Here is a 21,789-nt window from a genome sequence, read left to right on the forward strand (position 1 = left end):
TTATAGAGATCAGTTCCCCTGGAGAAAATGGTTGCTTTGGAGGGTGGACTCTATGGCATTGTACCCCATTGAGGTCTCTCCCCTCCCTAAGACTGCCAACCTCCAGGTGGTGGGTGGCGATCTCCCACTATTACAAATGATCTCCAGGCAACAGATCAATTCACCTGGAGAAAATGGCCACTTTGGATTCTATGGCATTATACCCCATTAAAGTATCTCCCCTCCCTAAACCCTGCCCTCCTCAGGATCCACACCCCAAATCTCCAGGTATTCCCCAAACCAGAGCTGGCAACCCTCCCCCACCCTCCCCAGCTCATTGAAGTCCCTCTCCTCCCCAAACCCCACCCTCCCCAGGCCTCACCCCCAAATCTCCAGGAATTTCCCAACCTGGAGCTGGCAACCCTAAAGCTGCCTTATACTGAATCAGCCCATCGGTCCATCAAGGTCAGTATTGTTTGCTCAGACTTGCAGCAGCTCTCCAGAGTCTCATGTTGAGGTCTTTCACAGCACCTGCTAGCTGATCCTTTTAACTAGAGATGCTGGGGATTGAACCAGGGACTTTCTGCGTGCCAAGCAGATACTCTACCATTAGGGTTGCCAACCTCCAGGTACTAGCTGGAGATCTCCTGCTATTACAACTGATCTCCAGCCGATATTACAACTGATCTCCAGTTCACCTGGAGAAAATGGCCGCTTTGGCAATTGGATTCTATGGCATTGAAGTCCTTCCCCTCCCCAAACCTCGCCCACCTTAGGCTCCACCCCAAAAATCTCCAGGTATTTCCCAACCCAGAACTGGCAACCCTATCTACCACTAAGCCACTGACCCTTCCCCAAGGATCTCCAAAGTTGAACTTCACAGAGGGTGAGGATATTAACAAAATGTGCTGCTCTTTTTCAGCTCAGCCTTAGCTTTTAATCACATCAAAATGTACTATATTTTTTCTTCCTTTCTCATCTGGAGGTCAGTGCTGTAGGTAAGCGATCAGCAGTCTGCAGTTTGCAAATGCCTGCTTTTTGTGCAAAGTTCCAGAATATCTCTCTGTTTGGCATTCAAAAGAGAGCCTGCCACCAGATGTACTGCTGCTTCTGCTGCTACCCACTTCTCCATGGAGACATTGGCTGGTGAAATTGCCGTGTGGGCGTATGGCATATTTGGTGTGCAGTGACATTAAAATGCATGCATGGTGGCGTCACAACAGCTCATACTCGGGCACACAGTACCAGAGCACTCTTTAGCGGCGGGAGGAATGTGAAATTGCTTGGATGTTCAGTTCTGGGTATCACCTGTCTCTAAGCTGAAGTTTTCTAGAGGGGCCTCAAGAACCCTTCATGTATAAATCTGACTATTCGGTTAAGTGCTCTAAAGTTGCATGGGATCACTGATTGGTGGATTACTCATACATATTCTGTATTGTATTCTGCTATAAAACTCGGTAAGGGAATCTGTGCTTGAAGTCTGAGGTCATAATAAGGTATTAATTTCAGATTTGAAAAATAAATGTGATGAGCACTGTAACCTGCAAATTTGGTCTGTTCAAACAACAGCATGGCTATCTTTCATATATTTTATTGCCGTTGGAGGGTTTGTGGCATAATGGTAGCAATTGGCTGAGCTGTTAACCATGCAATGTTCGTGGATATTCTAAGTAGGCAGGAAAATATGAACAGTGCATCTTTGTGACAAGAAATGAAAGGGTGCACATAATCCCTCATGCACATGGATGTGTACTTTCAATTCTTGCGCACACACACACACACACCTTGATCATACACAGCATTTAAAAAAGTACTGTGCTCTGCAGCTTAACCAGAGGGTTAGGAGAAACAGGCTGCTGCTCTGTATAGGCTGCAGCTCCATGAACTCCCTTTGGGCAGGGAGAGGGGAACCGCCCCCAAAGGGAAGCATTTATTTACTGTGGAATGAATGGCTGAGAAAGCACCCGAACCGCTGCGTCCAGAAGATGAGTAACTGGTGTGTGCCTGGAATAAAACCTTTGTAATGCTACAGGGCTCTTTTTAAATTAGCTGAAAAAAATTATGTGTCAGAGAGGGTTCCTACTGACCTCTATCCCAAGGCGGTCACCATCCCCTAGGGTTGCCAGGTCCCCCCTCATCACAAGCAGGAGTTTTGTTGTGGTGGGACTGGGTGTGTATGTGTGTAATCAGCATGATAATGTCAATTCTGGGGTAAACCGAGAAGTGACTGTGGTGCTCTAGCACATTTCTCCAAAAACTCAATGGTTTCCATAGCATATAAAAACCAACTATTTTTCTTCATCATCATCTTCTTCAAAACATTGTTCTCCCCTCATCCATGACTGGGGTACTCTAGCACATTTTCTCCAAAAACTCTATGGTTTCCATAGCATATAAAAACCAACTTTTTTTCTTCATCATCTTCTTCTTCAAAACATTGTTCTCCCCTCTTCCATGACTGGGGTGCTCTAGCACATTTCTCCAAAAACTCAATGGTTTCCATAGCATATAAAAACCAACTATTTTTCTTCATCATCTTCTTCTTCAAAACATTGTTCTCCCCTCTTCCATGACTGGGTGCTCTAGCACATTTCTCCAAAAACTCTATGGTTTCCATAGCATATAAAACCAACTATTCTTCTTCTTCATCATCTTCTTCAAAACATTGTTCTTCCCTCTTCCATACTGTCTTCACAACAACCATGTTGTGAGAGAGTGACTGGTCCAAGATCACCCCGTGAGTGTCCAGGGCAGATGTGTGTGTATGTAAAGTCCCATCAAGTCACAGCCAACTTATAGCAACCCTGTAAGATTTTCAAGGCAGTAGACATTCAGAGGTGGCTTGCCATTGCCTGCCTCTGCATGGGCTGAGAGAGTTCTGAGAGAACTGTGACTGGCCCAAGGTTACCCAGCAGGCTTCATGTGGAGGAGTGGGGAATTGAACCTGGTTCATCAGATTAGAGTCCACTGCTGTTAAACACTACACCATGCTGGGTTGTCCTGATCTTAGTCCTGAACTGTGAAAAACTATGCCATGCTGGCTCATACTGGAGTAGCTCCTAGTTGGAAGACTGCTTGGAAACCCTTGACTTCCATGATGTAAGAAAGTTTACATGGTCATTGGAATAGGCAGATTAATTCCCCAACCTTTCACAGGTGTGTCGGTCATCTGGCTCTGTCCTCCACGTGGTTTCTTGCCCAGCTCATCACTCACTGTACATCATTGTACAACCCCTTACACATATAGATCTTAAGGTGTGATCCTGACCTCTAGGGAGGATACACTCTTAGGAGTGTACTGCTTTCTATCATGAGACCTGGCAGCATGCACAATTCTATTGAAGGTTCAATTTTTCTTTTTTTCTTTTTTGTGATATGTGTTTCTATTGCACACAGTGTGAAAAAAATTACATATAGTTCCTGAGACATGCAAGGTAGAAGCAAGTACTTGATACATCCTTAATGCATACCTCACTGAATGGTAGCATACGAAGTGACCCTTAAGTATACAGATGCACATTTGAAATCTGTAATCAATGCACTGATTAACCACCAGGATTCTATGAATTCTAGCTCAGCAGTCTTTTTTTTTCTTTTTGTAATAACCCATTGATCGGATCATATTCTCTACTCCAACTCTTTTGCGCGAATAGAAAATTTGGAGAGGGGAGAATTGTGATTCTCCCTTTGTGTGGGGTTTTTGCAGAGCGGAAGGCAGAAATGGCAAGAAGGACTCGTGTCCTGTTGGTGTCCGATTGCTCTGATGCCAAAGGGAGATTCCAGTCCTGGAAGAGGGTTATGGACGCTTGTGCTGCAGGGAATTTAGGGCAGGGATGATTGTGAAAGGGGCACAGTGACTTGTTGGCAAAGTCTGTGGACTGTGCTCATTGTCCAAACAAATGCAACCATTATTTCAAGGACTGAGAAAAGTCCAAAAGAAGAACGATTTTTTTTTTCAGCCAATAGCTCGGTAGCTGCGGCAACCAGCAAGTTGGTAGTTAAAATCGCTTTAATGTTTCTTCTCTTTGCTTTTCATAACCCTGCAGAATCCAAAAGCTTCTTGCTCATCATGTAATCAGACTTGCGTAACAGCTCGGCAGTTTAGGTTTTGATGTGTCTAACCATTTGCTGTGCCCTGTGCCCTCCGATACGAGTATGTGATGTTTTTCTCTTGTTTCCGACACTAATTGGATGAAAACTGCTTACACCTGGTAAAGCGAATTGACTGAGTTAATAAAGTGAATTATTTTGTGCATAAAATGGAGCTCATCACTATTGAATTTTATTGTCAGTATAACCTGGCTACATACGCACACATACACACACACAAGTTGGTCTTATACATGCAAAATGCAAAAGTTCTGATCAATTTACCGGTATATATGCTGTTTTTTTAGGCATGGGTAATTCCTTCTCCCTAAAACATTGTTTAGCTGCTTTATGTCTGGCAGTAGCCTTAAAGTGCATTCATGGACATTGTCCAGGTTTGAATATGTGTTGTATTTAGAATTGAAATGTATAGTACAGGGAACAATGTTAAATGAAATGTATAATACAGAGGACAACACCCATTAATCTGTGGTTAGTTGCATAGTTTTTTATCTCACATAAATAAGATTAATGTATTTCATCAAGAATTAGCATTTCTTGGGTTCTTAAGAATGTAGGCATTGTATATAGCAACATTAAAATCAATACACCTTGCCCAGTCTTACCATCTAGGAGACACACACAAAAAAGAAAGGGAACAGGAAAAACTTTAGGACCGTAGCACTTAAAATACTCAGAACTAAGTGCTCAGGCTTATTTAGGATTACAGATGCAATCCCATGCAGACTTCGGGCCCCCCCAAAAAACTACTTCAAAGGTTGTTTTTAAATCCTGGTTAAGACCCTGGTTAATGCAACCATGGTTTCAGTTGTCCTCTGTATTATACATTTCACTAAGGCCAACGGGGGAGTGGCCATGGCTCACTGGCAGACCATGAGTTTGGCATGCTGAAGGTCCCAGGTTCAATCCCTTGCATCTCCAGTTTAAAAAGACTAGGTAGTAGGTAATGTGAGAGACTCTTCCTGAGACACTGGAGTGTTGCTGCCTGTTAGAATATACAGTACTGATCTTATAAACTAATGACCTGACTCATTATCAGTCAGCTTCATGTCTTCATCAAGGGAAGGAGAGGTGCCAAATACCAGAGAAAGGGAGGGTTGCCAGTAGGGTTGCCAGGTCCCTCTTCTCCTCCGGCAGGAGGCTTTTGCGTGTAAGTTTAGAACCGGAAGTGCCACCTCGCAAGGGGCCTTATACCTCTTAGTTTGAGTGGTAAAGCAGCCCTTTACCACTCAGAGGTATAAGGCCTCTCGTGAGGCGGAATTTCCAGTTCTAAACCAGAAGTGAAGTGTGCGGTTTGCACGCTCGCACATTTGCCCGTCGACCCTCAGGTGGTCAACGGGCAAAGGGGTCAATTGCCAGGGATTTGCCCACCACCAGCGGGCACCTGGCAACCCTAGTTCAAAGGTTGTTTTTAAATCCTAGTTGCCAGGTCCCTCTTCGCAATCTGCAGGAGGTTTTTGGGCCGGAGCCTGGGGAAGGCAGGGTTTGGGAGGGGAGGGACTTCAATGCCATAGAGTCCAATTGCCAAAGTGGCCATTTTCTCCAGGTGAACCAATCTCTATCGGCTGGAGATCAGTTGTAATAGCAGGAGATCTCCAGCTACTACCTGGAGGCTGGCAACCCTAGAGAAGGAAAGGATGAGAGTGTGTGTGAGAGAATGAGAGTTCCTAATTGCAAACCATGATTTGCAGAGTGCAGTTATTAAATCTGTGCTGTGCTATTCACTGTTCCTCCTGTAAATGTAAGATGAATAATTACTAAGGAATGCTGGAAACTTCAAAAAAAATGTACTCAACAATTCAGGCTCACCTAGTTCACAATGCCTGTTTTGTGTTGAGCTGAATACCTCAATGTTTGCCTCAATGATTTGCTCACAATTATAAATGAACAACATTTCAGATTTTTTTGCATCTGTGGAGGCATTTGGCACTGCCAATCCTAACACATGCTTACAATGACTTGGTTTGCTTGGACTAGATATGCTGCAGGGTCATCACAGACAGGTCAAATAATGCTTAGAGTGAGCTATATTGGAACACGTGCAGCTTTTGCACCTGTGCACTTGGTGGCATTCATTTTAGTAGTTCTAGCTCAGAACTGACTGGACTTCATTATATTTCCCAGGCAGGAGTACCAAAATACATAAATCTAATTAACACAAATAGAAACATGCTCAGCGTTAGTTACCAGGGAAGGGGGCAAAATGGGTGTGGCTGGAATATTAGATTGACAAGTCAGGTAGCCCAGCCCAGCTGTGACAACCAAAGAGAGATTGTGACAACCAACCTCTTTTGGAAGCTTTCTCCTATCAGTTCCTTTGGGTGAATGGATGAGACAGGAGGCATGGCAGGGGAGAGCCGCTGGAAAGTATTCACAGTCTGGACCTGGTGGACAGTGAGATCGCCAGCATGCATGTACTAAGTATTTGCTACCTGGTTAAGTCGGCCAGAAGGAGCCCCGGTGGCGCAGAGTGGTAAGCTGCAGTACTGCAGTCCAAGCTCTGCTCACGACCTGAGTTCGATCTCGATGGGAGTCGGTTTCAGGTAGCCGGCTCAAGGTTGACTCAGCCTTCCATCCTTCCGAGGTCGGTCAAATGAGTACCCAGCTTGCTGGGGGTAAAGGGAAGATGACTGGGGAAGGCACTGGCAAACCACCCCGTAAAACAAAGTCTGCCTAGTAAACGTCGGGATGTGACGTCACCCCAAGGGTCAGGAATGACCCAGTGCTTGCAAGGAGACCTTTTCCTTTTATATAGCACTTTAAGACTTCAAGGTTTTAACTAGTTTATTCATATCTTATTGTTCAAAGATTATATTTTAATCATTGAATATATAGCACTTTTTTCAGGTAGCTGGCTCAAGGTTGACTCAGCCTTCCATCCTTCTGAGGTGGGTAAAATGAGTACCCAGCTTGCTGGGGGTAAAGGGAAGATGACTGGGGAAGGCACTGGCAAACCACCCCGCAAACACAGTCTGCCTAGAAAACATCAGGATGTGACGTCACCCCATGGGTCAGGAATGACCCGGTGCTTGCACAGGGGACCTTTACCTTTTAAGTCAGCCAGGCAAAATGGGCAACTACCCCATCACTGCTAGCAGAACTAAAACACCTTAAACATTAAAAAACATTAAAAATTTATGGATTGTTATATAGCAAAGATGATGAATGAAGGGTGGGGAAATAGTCTGAGAACATGCATGTGTAGAACATTTTTGATTCTGTGTCAAGTGTTCCAAAGGGTCTAATTCAGTCTAAGGCAGTTTCATGTGTTAATGTGTTCAAGAAGCGCAACTGATGGGGTTGGAAAAACTGGTGTAACACCACTCAACTCGGCACTTGCAGAAATCTTGACTGGAAGACCGTGTTCCCTTGTAGATATTGTTTAAGAAGGGTGTTGGCAAGTTGGAAAGAATTCACAATCCAAACACAAGAGATACCTCCATTCTGTGCTCATTTATATCAAAGTAATCCCCATAGATTTTCATTTTGCTGACTTCCAAGTAAGTATGCTTAGGAGATCAGCCAACATGTCTACAAGACGGATCACACAACGAAAGCCCGGAGAAAATGGGAATGTTTACTTAGGAGAAAGAAGATTAATAAAAGGGTCGGTTGACAGTATTGAAAGGATGTCAAAGAGATGAAAACTATTGTTCACTCTTTGCTCTGGATAGAAGCACCTGGTTAATCTACGAGATGGCAGGTTTGAATTACGCATTTGGAAAGCTTTCCTAACTCTAAAAGCAATTCCACAACATTGGCAGGTCTCAGGCTCAAAACAGAAGAGACACTGGAAAAAGAATGATCTGGTCTTTCAAAACTGGATGGCCTGCTGTGTGGGGCCCCAGCTGGGATCAGGGGTCCATGAGAAGAGGATATGGGGCTACAACTTTCTAAAAAAACAACACACAGAGTTCTTGCATTGTTATAGCCCTTGGAAGAAAGAAAAAGGAACCTGCAATTTCTTTTCCTGTAAAGGGCTAATAATAACACTGGAGTCTGTCTTTGATTAGCAAAACCCTCCCCACATGGCCCAGAACTGAGTTGGGTTCCCTCGTGGCTATAATTCAGCTTTAAATTATGCTGGGGTATCTATAACTACTGTCACTCTTGATTTGACCTTCATGCTTTGGAAGCTTTCAAGAAAAGTCTGGAGAGGTGTACCTATTTGGTATATTATTAGTTAGTATTAGTATGTATTAGTATGATCTGTGTTGCTTGGAGGTCTGCTGTAATAGTGGGAGATCTCCAGCCACCACCTGGAGGTTGGCAGCCTTATCCGTGGCACAGAGTGGTAAGCTGCAGTATTGTAGTCAAAGCTCTGCTCATGACCTGAGTTCGATCCCAGTGGGAGTCAGTTTCAGGTAGCCGGCTCAAGGTTGACTCAGCCTTCCATCCTTCCGAGGTCAGTAAAATGAGTACCCAGCTTGCTGGGGGTAAAGTGTAGACGACTGGGGAAGACACTGGCAAACTACCCCGTAAACATAGTCTGCCTAGTAAACGTCATGATGTGACGTGACCCCATTGGTCAGTAATGACCCATTGCTTGCACAGGGGACTATCTTTACCTTAATTAGTTAGTATAGCAAAGTTGCATAACTGGGAAAGTGTGGTATCACATGCAGTAAACAAACTCCAAGGAAGGATATTGCAAAAAAGATAAAACCTTACTTTTAATTAGGTAGATTCATTCATTTATTTATTTAAAACATTTGTTAGCTGCCTTTCTCCCTTATGTAATTTGAGGCAGCTTACAATATAAATAAAACATTATGAAAAACACAATAAAAATAACAATGATAAAACCTATAAAAATCACAGATGAAAAACTCCAAATAGGACTGCCAATAATAAAAGCTAAAGCAATTAAAATGTAATCCTAAATAGAACTGTCTCCAACTTCCTCCTGTAGATTGAAAATGAAGGTGCCAGCAGCACCTCCCTGGGGAGGTCATTCCATAATTGTGGGGCTGCCACAGAACAGGCCCTCTCTCATGTACCCATCAAAGGAGCATCTTTAACTGGTGGGACAGACAGAAGGGCCTCTCCTTGCTGTCTTAATTCCCGGGCAAAAACCTATGGGAAAAGACAGTCTTTCAGATATCCTGGTCCCATGTAGGGTTTTAAAGGACAAAACCCACATCTTGAATTGGGCTCAGGAGTGGATCTGTAGGCAGTGTAATAGCTGTAGCACTGAGGTCACATGCACCCGATAACTAGGGTTGCCAACCTCCTGGTACTAGCTGGAGATCTATATGTCTAGGTGTAACTATGGCTACTGCAATACATTCTACTTGGGGCTACCCTTGAAGAGAGTTCAAAAGCTGCAGCTAGCGCAGAATACTACAGCTAGAATGCTGGTAGGGGGCAGCTATTGCTAGGGTTGCCAGGTCCCTCTTCGCCACTGGCGGGAGGTTTTTGGGGCGGAGCCTGAGGAGGGCAGGGTTTGGGGAGGGGAGGGACTTCAATGCCATAGAGTCCAATTGCCAAAGTGGCCATTTTCTCCAGGTGAACTGATTTCTATCAGCTGGAGATCAGTTGTAATAGCGGGAGATCCCATGAATGGACACAGTTGACACACCATCTGAAGTTGGGCAAACGCACTTCGAGCCACAGCCGCCACCTATTTCTCTTAGGTGACAGCTATGTCAAGCAGCACTCCAGATTCACGTATATGTCGCAGTGGAAAGGAAAGAGAAGCCTAATCTAAAGAATACTATTCTCTCTATAACAAATGACCAGCTACTCTGGCAGCATGTGCATGCAGGTATAATGGCCTCGCTCCACAGGAGAGGACCACTCCACAGGAGAGAACTGTAGGTGTGAACTGCTTCTTGCAGGTCCATGAAGATAGAGAGGGAGAGAACACAAAGGGAACAAGAAAAGAAGGAGTCAGAGAGAAGCTCCCAGCTTAGACATCCCATTTATTAACTTCTAGAGCAATAAAGCAAATGCACAGAAACACACACTGTGTCTATGCATGCTGAGTTGACTTCAATTGTGTCAAGGTATAGAATACCTTTGATGTTATGTGGGGGTTTGTCCAATTTTTCATAAGCAATCTACTTAAAGCATTCATTAGACTATAATTCCTCTCTGGATTCTTTGACATTCCTTAGTATTTTACAAAAGAACAGATTGATATGTAACATTCAAAAGGATTCACAACCGTTTTCTCATTAAAAACAACAACAACAAATGCGTTATTTTTCCTGTTATACAATAGATTTCAAAACATTTAATTTAAAAAAAAATAGAAAGTAAAGGCTATTTTCCATTATGGAACTAAAAGTAAAATAAGAATAGGTTATTGAGCAGGATAATGTCTTCCATTATTGCATTTAATTCCACTCTGTAGAAAGCAACACACCATTATGCGGAATTTCTCTAATTCTACTTTGTATTTTTGCAGAGCCTCAGTGGGAGACAATCTACCTCTGTAACAATCTCATTTGTTCTTTTGTATTTGCATGCAAGTGAGTTTATTAGAATAAGTTTTTATTTGAAATACCAACTATAGTGCAATCTTCCAGTTTTTGCTGCCACTGAGCAAAAGGTGTGAAACTCAGTTGCTCTGATCTAAATCTTCCTCCACATTGAAATACTCTGTTGAGCCCTGTTGGCTGGTGGGATACATGAGCATCCAGTGCCAACAACTAGTCCACAAAACCAGTTGCCCATGACCACAGTTGTACTAAGGTCAAGATACTTTCCCCACTGATTCTATAGTGGGGCAAGATTTGATTTTAGCTTCATGTGTTCATGTGACTTTCCGATGCTCTGTCTCTTAGCATGTAAGTGGCAACATAGTGACACATTACTGCTTTTTTCTGTTTTGTTGTGGTTTTAAATAATCCACCTTCGGTCCATTTTAGAGAAAGCTGGGCTTAAAATGTCACAATAAATAAATAAATGCTTGTGCAGCAGGAGAAAAAATATATCTTAGGTTCATTTTTTAAAACCTTTTTGCTGTGTCTGCCATCCAAATCAAGTCCTTGTTAGCTGTCGTTCTACAGCATTGATATGTGGATCTTTTGCTAGCCTAGGTCACATCAGTTCTTTGCACTCATGTTTGATGTGTTCTCACACAATATATCGACATGATCAAAACAACCACATATCACAAATGAGACATGGGAACCGGAGAAGCATTTCTGCTGCAGCAGACGATGTCCCAAAAGTAACAAGAACTTGGCCTTACCAGGGGCTGGTTTACCCGTGCATGCATGAAATAATAACTTGCACATGTAGATCGGACACCAGAGATACTGATTTTACATAAGGGGTTGTCAAATACAACAAGCTGGATAAACAAACATTTAATTCTGGTGATTGCCCTTCTCTGGACACCCGGTACAAAATGAGTGTTCTTTTCCTCCAAGGTTTCCACAGATTGCAGGGCATTTGAAAGAAGATGTCTGTCTCTTTGAGCCAGGTGCATTGATCAGTCCATCCCTCTTGAGTCCTCTGACACATGGAGAAAACTTTGGAGTTAGGGTGGTAGCAGTCTTTCACTTTTTTTTTCACTTTTTCTCCAGTCTTGGAGAAAATCCCAAGTGGTATGAGTCAGTCTTGTTTCCCCAATGCCTGGTGAGGAGTTATTAGCATTCGCTACTCCTTTACGATCTGCCTTGAAAGGGCACAGGAACGCTGTCAGTTAATATATGAAGCAGTCCGGTACCACATGGTTTGCCCGCTTATACTTATTATTTGACAACTCCTCGTCTTTCTAGAGCCTTCTGTTTAGGTAGACTGAATGCTAACCCCTCTATGGTTATGCAGGGCAGAATTTTGAATATACCATACCCAGACAGGACCTGCCCTTGCTCTTCTGGCTCGATTGATTCATTAGCTCATGCCCTCTTGGAATGCCACTTTTATGAGGAACTTTATTCAGGTTATATTGTCAGTGGCAAGATTTATTTCAGTAGTTGTATCCCTCAAACATTAGATTTACGCTGGATCAAGGAGCTTCTAAGGAATAAAGGAAAGGAAAAAAGTATCAGTCAGGTTGGTAACAAAAAAAAAAAAACGGTTAACTGCTCAGAGAGAACAGAATCTCAACAGTGCATATGCAAAATATGGAGCCTGAGCAACTCTGGAGATAATCAAGAACCAAGAGGAAAGTGAATAGGAATACAGAACTGGAATGCCAAGGAAAGGAAAGCATCTGTACGCATTCAAATAAGCTGTCATCACACCATCTCAACTTGTCTAACACTCAGTCCTAAGCATTTTGTGTTGGCATAAAGTCACTGTAACATGTACAACTAGCAGAGTGTTGTTTGACATTGTGCTGGCGTAGCAGCTGGTGATTATCTTCTGTCCTAGCATGGCAACGTTTGAGGCACACCTGCACATAGAGCTTAGGGGAATGGACAATGCACATCCAATCCCTACAGTCCAGAGTGTAGTTTTCCATCTTGCTGAAGTGCAGACAGGTAGGGTTACCTACCTCCAAGTGGGGTGTGGAGTTCTCCAGGAATTCCAACTGATCTCCAGACCACAGAGATCAGTTCTCCTGGAGGAACCAGTTCCCTGGAGGTTAGATTCCATGGTATCACATCCCTGCTAAGCTCTCTCCCCTCCCCAAACTCAGGCACCTCCCCCAAATCTCCAGGAAATTCTTGAGCTGCTATTTCCCGACTTGCTGTCTGGCACCATACTACACAAGGGCCATTTATGCAGGGTCAATTTTGATGCTCGCTCAAGGTTCTTTTTTAAAATGCGACCTTTAAAATGCCTATTCACGGTCCCGATTCAAAAGGAGAAATTCCACCACCACCCCACTCGCCTGCTCCTTCGTTCCTTCCATTAGCAACTGCCGTTTGCATAGCTAACATGCGACTGTGATTTTGCATGCTTCCTTGAGGGAGTTATTCGAGGAAGGGGTGGAGCAAACACAAAAGGTGGCATTAAAGGGGCTGTTAAGAAATGCGAAGCAGATATGCACCGGCTTCACAGTCACTTCCTAAATGATGGTTCAGCGTGAAAAACTAAAAAAAAAAATATGCGGGGCACTTCAGCCTGGAACTCGCTGCTAATTGCCAAGCATAAATGGCCTATGAATGTCACTAGAAAAGACATAATGCTGAGAAAAGCTGAGGGCAGCAGGAAAAGAGGAAGACCCAACATGAGATGGATCGACTCTATAAAGGAAGCCACGGCCATCAGTTTGCAAGATCTGAGCAAGGCTGTTAACAATAGGGCCTTTTGGATGCCATTAATTCATAGGGTTGCTATAAGTTGGAAGTGACTTGACAGCTTTTAGCGTACATACAGCCTGGTGCCTGGGGCCATGCCTGCACTCTGCGATCTATTTCCATTTCTCCACTTTGTCTTTAAAGTTCTTTTTGCCTTGGGCAGTGATGCATAAGGAAGGAGCAGCCTGCCATTCAGCCCATGTGCTGACACAGCAACGCTGATAGCACACTGAAGAATACGTAGTCCATGTTCCCTGATTTAGGAAAAGAGTGTGCACAGGAACACCAACATTCTTGCAGGGTCATCAGCTCGAAAAAGGCTGCCATTCTATAGAACCAGGGGGATCCTTGCCTGAGCTGTTCCAGCTGTCTAGAACCAGCGTGGTGTAGTGGTTAAGAGTGGTGGTTTGGAGTGGTGGACTCTAATCTGGAGAACCAGGTTTAATCCCCCACTCCTCCACATGAGCGGCAGACGTTAATCTAGTGAACTGGGTTAGATTCCCCACTCCTACACATGAAGCCCGCTGGGTGACCTTGGGCTAGTCACAGCTCTCTTAGAGCTCTCTCAGCCCCACCTACTTCACAGGATGTCTGTTGGGAGGGGTGGAAAAGGTGGTTGTAAGCCGGTTTGATTCACCCTTAAGTGGTAGAGCATATAAAAACCAACTCTTCTTCTTCTTCTTCTTCTTCTGCTACTACTACTACTACTACTACTACTACTACTACTACTACTACTACTACTACTACTATCTGGCCTTAGGCTGTTGGAAGCAGCACAGAAATGCCTTTCTTGCACCTGCTGGTGGATGGCCAGGCAGATGTAGAGGTTTCAGCCTAGTCTAATTTCTCCCCTTAAGCCCATTGAGAATGATGCAAAGGCTTTGCTTATATACTGTGAGGACAGGATGGGTGTGGGAAAGGTGGGGAAAGCAGCCATGCTCCTGTGGAGACAGCCTGAGAACCAGAGCTCTGTCCTCGTGTGCTTTGTTGTTCCCTCCTGCCCCCATCACAGCAAGCAACCTGCCTGTTTTGCAGAGTGGAAAATTCCACCCTATCAAAGCCATGCAGAGATGTCCAGAAGAGATATGAAAGACTGGGCTATGGCTCAGTGGCAGAGCATTTGCTTGGCTTGCTGAAGGTCCCATGTTCAATCCCCAGCATCTCCAGTTAAAAGGACTGAGTAGTAGGTGATATGGCAGGTCTCTGCCTGAGCCCCTGGAGAGCTGATGCCAGTCAGAGAAGACAATACTAGCTATGACCAATGGTTGGACTCAGTATAAGGTAGATTCATGAGTTCATGTGACAAAGGAACAGGTTTTCCTATGGAAGAAATACTGTTGAGTTAGGATCTAAGAGTTTTCCTGATCAGAAAACAGCCCCATGGGACCCCATTGTCCACACCCACCCATTCCAGTCTAAAGGTTGAGATATAATTTTTTGCAAAAAGCAAGCCTGTGTTGGTGAGGGAAATTAAAAGCCCAGACATTCCTGAACCTTATTTTTCTGTGCTTCAGTGTTTGCATTCAGTTGCCTCCAAGGAAGCTCACTGAAGAGACAAACAAAGGCTAACATTTCTTAACCTTTCACAGCATTTTTATTTGAAAATGATTTGCTGTGGAAGTTATCCAAATTCAGTACCCAAACTGAAACATACCGTTATGACATTAAAGAATCCAAGCAAATGATTCACAGGCCAACCGATCGGAATCCAAACCTGAATCCAATTGGCCAAGCGCAACCCCTAATGAGAATAGAAATGGGATGCAACTTGCACACCGGCTAAAATTATTTCACTTTCTGTGCCTTATCATTCTGGCTGTCTCAAAGAAGTATGCTTTTATTCTGCTTCCTGCCACAATGAAGAACCAGCAGAAAGAACAACAGATCCCAGGAGATGATTGGAAGGCCTGCGATGGCAGCAAATTTGCTGGAGCAAGAAGGAGGAGGAGGAGGAGGAAGAGGAGGAGGAGGAAGAAGAAGAGGAGGAGGAAGAGGAGGAGTAGTAGTTTATTTTTATATGCTGACTTTCTCTACCACTTAAGGAAGAATCAAACAGACTTACAATCATCTTCCCTCCCCCTCCCCACAACAGACACCTTGTGAGGCAGGCGGAGCTGAGAGAGCTCTAAGAGAGCTGTGTCTAGCCCAAGGTCACCCAGCTGGCTTCGTGTGTAGGAGTGGGGAAACAAATCCAGTTCACCAGATTAGCGTCTGCCGCTCACGTGGAGGAGTGGGGAATCAAACCTGGTTCTCCAGAGCAGAGTCCATTGCTCCAAACCACCGCTCTTAATTACAAACACCACGCTGGCTCTCTTTGTGATATTGTTAGCTGTATGTGATAGCTGTAAGCTGCCCTGAGCCCGATTTCGGTTGGGAAAGGGCAGGATAAAAGGGCTGGTTAAAAATCCCATAAACAAATAACCAGGTGAAGGCTCGGCACCAAAGCTCTGGAACTCTCTTCCCAGGGAAATTCATCTATCCCCTTCTGTTGCCGTCTTCCGCCAGCAGGGGAAGACTTTTGTGTTTCATTTGGCATTCCCTCCATGATCCCTCCTCCCTAACCGATGTTTTTTATGTTTTGTATGTATTTTAACTATGTTTTTTAACTTCTTTCAAAAATGGTTTTAATGTTTGGGGAAATGTTTGGCAGGATACCAGTTTATTAGATGATGATGACAAGAGCAGTTTCATTTTTGAGCCCCCCTTTCCAGGCGTCTCATAGGCATGGTGGGAGCAGAGCTTTGGTGGAAACAGGAATAAGCCAGGATACCGTGCTGATACACAACATGGAGCCATGTTATGGGTGTTTAATAAGCCAACTTCATAGCTGAGCTTCAGTTCCTGTATTCACGGACCCTAACTAACCACATTATCATAGTCGCTCAGGTCCACGCGGTCAGTTATCTAGTCATGTTCATCCATGGTTTCACTTTACTCCTGAACCGATTCTTAGTATAAAGGGTGATTTCAGACGTTTGTGGTTCTTTCATTTGCATCTTTTCTGAGGCCATTTATGCAGGATCGTTTTTTTAAATCCGATCTTTAAAATGACTATTCACGGTCCTGGTGCAAGAGGAGAAAGTCAAACAAAGTCAAACAAATTCCACCCACACACACACACAAACACTTGCCAGCTCCTTCGTTCTTTCGTTTGCATAGCCATTAGCAATCGACATTTGCATAGCTAAGGCGCGACTGTGATTCTTCATGCTTCCGTGAGTGGATGCTTCGAGGCGAGGGGTGGCGCAAATACAAAAGGTCGCGTTAAAGGGGCTCTTAAGAAATGTGAAGCCGGTATGCGCCAGCTTTGCAGTGACGTCTGGAATGATGGTTCAGTGTGAAGAAATTAAAAAATAAGTGGGGCACTTCAGCCTGGAACGCGCTGCTAATTACCAACCATAAACGGCCTGAGCTAAAATGGAGAGGATTAATGTTTTCGGAATAAGGAATTCTTCCAAGAGCCAATAAAACCTCTGTGCTGCTTCATCAACTCACCCACACACGTTGCCCTTGGGAGGCAAGTTAATGTCCCAGTCCCCACCCCCTCTCCAGAATATGTGTCGTTTCAAATGCTAATACCATCTTCCCAATGAACAGGGTGATCCAACTGAGGGACATTTCTGTAAACAGCAGTGAGGAAAGAAAGATGATGGGACAGGTTTTTTTCCCCTAACATTAATAAGATGCCACTGGTGCTCCATCTAGTGGCAGGAAGCCTGGATTGTCTTATACACTCTGTAAGCAGGAACTCTTCTTACTCTGACCTGTTCATCCTTTGTTTCTTCAAAGGGTCTCTTTATACAAGCCCAAAGGAGTACATACATTCGTCCAGACACTGTCAACATGTAACAATTAGAAATATACTATTTTCTGCTCAGGGAGTCATACATCATTGTATTCTTTGCGATTGAGTGATGGTCCAGAAAAGACAACAAATTATTTTAAAACTAGCTTTCAGTAACTGCTTAATAGTGCCTAAGGAGCTAGCTTAATTGTGCATTAGTTTGCACGTTCAATTTCTGCTTCCCACCACCACCAGATATGACAATGACAATCTGAAAATCTAGTCAGCATGGGGTAGTGGTTGCACTGTTGGAAGAAGAAGGAGTTGGTTTTTAAATGCTGACTTTCTCTACCTTTTTAAAAGAAGAATCAAACCGGCTTACAATCGCCTTGCCTTCCTCTCCCCACAACAAGCACCTTGTGAGGTAGGTGGGGCTGAGATAGTGCAGAGAACTTTGACTAGCCCAAGGTCACCCAGCTGGCTTCATGTGTAGGAGTGGGGAAACCAACCCGGTTCACCAAATTAGAGTCCACTGCTCATGTGGAGGAACGGGGAATCAAACCTGGTTCTCCAGATTAGAGTCCACCACTCTTAACCACTACACCACTCTGGCTCTCAGTGGGGAGACTCAAAACTTGGAGTGAGGAGACTCAAATCTTGACACTCCCAAAAGGCTCCCTGGCTAATCTTGGGCCAGTCACTCTCTCCCAGCCAACCCTACTTTCCAGAATTGTTGTGCGGGTAAATGAAAGGAAGGCAGAACCACATGGAGGAAGGGTGGGAGAGAAATATGATAGACAGTAAGCTTGTGGAAGAAGCCAAATTTAAATTAAGCATATGCTAGTTGACAGCTCAGGGCCAAACTAGATGATGCTGCATCTCCAAGTCTGCCATGGGGTTGTGGCACCATTTTAGAGGTTTTCTTCTTTTAACTTTTCAAAAGTCCATGGGAGCCTGATCTTGCTGGGGACTGTGATATGGAGAGATGAGGGGATCCTCTCTCCCTCCGTTTTGTTTTCAAGAGCCAAATGATTGTTTGGGGCTCTTAAAAACAGTATGGGGGGACAGGAACAACCCCCCCCCCCGGCACAGTGTTTCCCAGAAGGATCAGACCCCCATTTTGAAAAGTTAAAAAACAAACTCTAAAACAGCACCACATCCCCGGGACGGACTTGGAGAGGCAGATTCGTCTAGTAAGGCGCTTAGTTTCTTTAATCTAATCTGTTCATGCAGAGTAGAATGAAGTTATGGAGCAGCGGTATCAAACATAAGGCCTTTGGGCCGGATCCGCCCCCTGGAGAGCTCTTATCTGGCCAGCTGAGGCAGCCGTCTCCCCACTCTTGATCTGGGCTGATGAGGCAAGGCTCGGCCTGACCAGGTGACATACATGTCATATTTGACCTTGGTAACAATTGATTTTCACACCCCTGATATGGAGCGTTCCACTCCAAACTGCAAGTGTGCGATACTATTTTTAATGCCCTCCACCAAGAGCTCCCTGCCAGTAGAAAACCAGTACAAAGTCAAATTCTCTAGCACAGATCTACCTCCATGAAGGTTTTTTTTTTTAATGTAGGGAACACTCAAAACTATCATCCTCCCTCCACAGTTTGAAGTGGTCCTGTCCATTCCCTCATTACTTCATTTTGTTCTATGTGTACATCTATCCTTAGGGTCCATTGAGACATGATGGACACCCACAAGTTGGCCCTGGGTAGTGGGTACATGCTGGCAATTTAAAAAGCGAGTTCCCACCTCGGAACACCTTAACTGTGGGGCCACAGTTCTGGTCAAGATCACTGCAGTGAGAAGAGGGGCTCCTGCCTCCACCCGCATTGTTTTTCATGCACAAAATGCACAAAATGTTTTTCATGCACAGCAGCAGGAGGGAAAAACACCATGGAGGAAGAAAGGATCCCTTCCTCTTTCTGCTGTGGTCATGACTAGAATCGAGCCCCTATGGCAAAGCTTTTTAAAATGGTGGCACATCCCCGAGGTGAGCCCCGGGACCCCCATCACATCTACACAGGCTCATAACCACGTCACAACAATGGTTCTCAAGGATGTCTAGGATCTGAGGTAACCATGATGCCGACTGGAACAGCTCATCACAGAGACCCAGTAATGGCACTGAAGGAAAACATTGACATCTAGGGAAGAATTGAAAGCACAGCTGTTTAGCATAGTGGAAATGTTAAGTACATAGAACCGAAGGAAAAGGCGGCACAAAGAGAGACCACTGATGACCATGTGTCTCAGGCAAGGAAGGAGACTGGATCTGACTTCTAACATCTGAATGACAAATAAGAGGCATCAGTACTGGAGAGAACAGCACAAGCCCTGGACAAGACAAATGGCAAGAAAGTAAACAATATATCCAATAAAGTAAAGATAGATGCGGGGGGGGGGGGGGATGCACCAGAGCCAGCAGTCAATGCGGAGCGACAGCCAAAAGTGAATGGCCAAGGCCCTGAGGAAAAAGGTCAGCATGCAAGTCTGAAAATGGGAGGGGGGGAAACGATATGATCTCGATCCTTTGGGGAAATATATGTTACACTCCAAAGTGAAAATGATTGATTTATTAGGGCCTGGGAGTGATGAGAAAAACCGAGTGATGGAATGCTAATCACAGCGATGGAGATTTAACGGACCTAATTCCAATGAATAATGTGAGAATCATCTGATATGTAATTTTACATTGCCATATGGATATATAGCCCAGCTGAGTGCTTCAAAGGCTAAAGTGCTCTTAATGGAGTGTTTAACCACTCACAGATATTCCTGTATATTTATTTAACGTTTCGTAACAGCATTCTAGCTCTTTTGCTAGCGTGAGATCTAACTGTTTGGTTAAGGAGCAACGAATCCAAAATCCAAAATGGAGCTGATGGAGAATTTTTCATTATCCATTCTATAGGAATGCCAGTTTGCTCAAATGTAAAGAAGTGCATAGAGTTAAGCAATCTTGCATCCAGTTAGAAGTGCTGTCACATCCATCCTCGTTTTGAGGTATTATAAACTTTGGCAGGCTCATTGAAATAATGGTTTGAGTATGCTTAATTCTGTTTCTGCCTCTTCCCTCATAAAGTTGGATCACAATTTGGACCCCAGTTAATTCAGCTACAAGAGCCCCGTGGCGCAGAGTGGTAAGCTGCAGTACTGCAGTCCAAGCTCTGCTCACCACCTGAGTTTGATCCCGGCGGTAGTTGGTTTCAGGTAGCGGGCTCAAGGTTGACTCAGCCTTCCATCCTTCCGAGGTCGGTGAAATGAGTACCCAGCTTGCTGGGGATAAAGGGAAGATGACTGGGGAAGGCACTGGCAAACCACCCCATAAACAAAGTCTGCCTAGTAAACGTTGGCATGTGGCGTCACCCCATGGGTCAGGAATGACCAGGTGCTTGCACAGGGGATCTTTACCTTTACCTTTTTTTAAAAAATTCAGCTCATGTAACTAGTAACTCGGCCCATTGCATTAACTGTCTAGTTTTTCTATTTACACATTTTCACATGCAATTCCCTTCCTAGTTTCCCCATCACTTTTTTTTTTTTTTGCAGTGGGTTAGAGCTGTTGTTCATATAACATCCTTAAAACAGGTATGCAATACATAAATCATTCATGTGTCTGTGAGGATATGTAAATTGTTTATTAATATTTCTATTTAATATGTATAGTTGCAGTATAGCCTATATATGGCTCATAGTTGCAGCTAGCATGAAGACACACCAATGAATCATGAAGCAGATCTGCAATTTACATATATTCCTTGCAAGTGTATATTAATCATGATCGCAAGGGCTGTCCGCCAGCAGACTCTTCCCCCCATAAAGCAATTAACTGCCTGTCTTTTAATCAGTTAATCTGTTAAATCAAGATGCATTTGCATATTGCAGAACTTCAGTAACTCTTCCCTTTTAAGCATCTTGATGAACATTCTCCCTTAACTATAAGATAATTCTCAATTTAATATCCAACTGCTTCCAGGGACTGCTAGAAAGAAAGCCTATCTTTTAACATTTTCTTGTTCATTCAGTTTGGGAATGTGGATTATTACATTAATGCACCAGAGCTTCAGAACTAATTTCAAAAATAAACAATTCAAGGCCCATCATCTCTAGTGTGGAAGACAGGGGTTTCAGAGATGTATTGCTGCTTATTTTAGCTGTGCACCTTCGGCTTGCCACTTTTAGGAAATATCATGGTGGTTCAACCTGAACCCTGACTGCACGATAGCTAAAATTGTCCAAACTAGACTTGATGTTTGTCATGTGTTCTCCACAGAGGTTGGAGAACCAGCTGCCAGTCTCCTGGAGAACTCCCTCTAAAATGTTGGAGCCCTGACCCATGGCCCCTTGCTGGCCAGCTGATAGCATCTTGGATGTCAAAAAGTAGAAGAGTTGGTTTTTATATCCTGCTTTCCCTCTACCTTTAATGAGTCTCAGAGCAACCCCAAAAGGGGTCGCCATAAGTCGGCTGTGACTTGACGGCACTTTACACACACACACACTCATGTGGAGGAGTGGGGAATCAAACCTGGTTCTCCAGATTAGAGTCTGCCACTCTTAACCATTATACCACGCTGGCCAAAAGAAAGAGGCAGGATATACAGCTCCAAAATGAGGCAAATAACTTCTCCCTGGGATCATTTCAGCTCAGGAAAAAGGCAGAGGAGGAGAAGCAGGACCCCTTCCTCCCATGCTGTGGTCCTGTGAATA

The 21,789-nt window shown here is 44.1% G+C and overlaps 1 protein-coding gene across 1 annotated transcript in view; it reads left to right on the forward strand.

Annotated features, from left to right (window-relative positions):
* BANK1 (B cell scaffold protein with ankyrin repeats 1) overlaps window positions 1–21,789 on the forward strand; it is a 155,965-nt gene that overhangs the window by 15,876 nt on the left and 118,300 nt on the right. The window contains exon 3 of the mRNA XM_056855824.1: window positions 2,097–2,105. Coding sequence (XP_056711802.1) covers window positions 2,097–2,105 — 9 coding nt within the window. The remainder of the gene's footprint in view (window positions 1–2,096; window positions 2,106–21,789) is intronic.

This window comes from Euleptes europaea, chromosome 9 (assembly GCF_029931775.1).
Source record: "Euleptes europaea isolate rEulEur1 chromosome 9, rEulEur1.hap1, whole genome shotgun sequence".
Lineage (NCBI taxonomy): Eukaryota > Metazoa > Chordata > Lepidosauria > Squamata > Sphaerodactylidae > Euleptes > Euleptes europaea.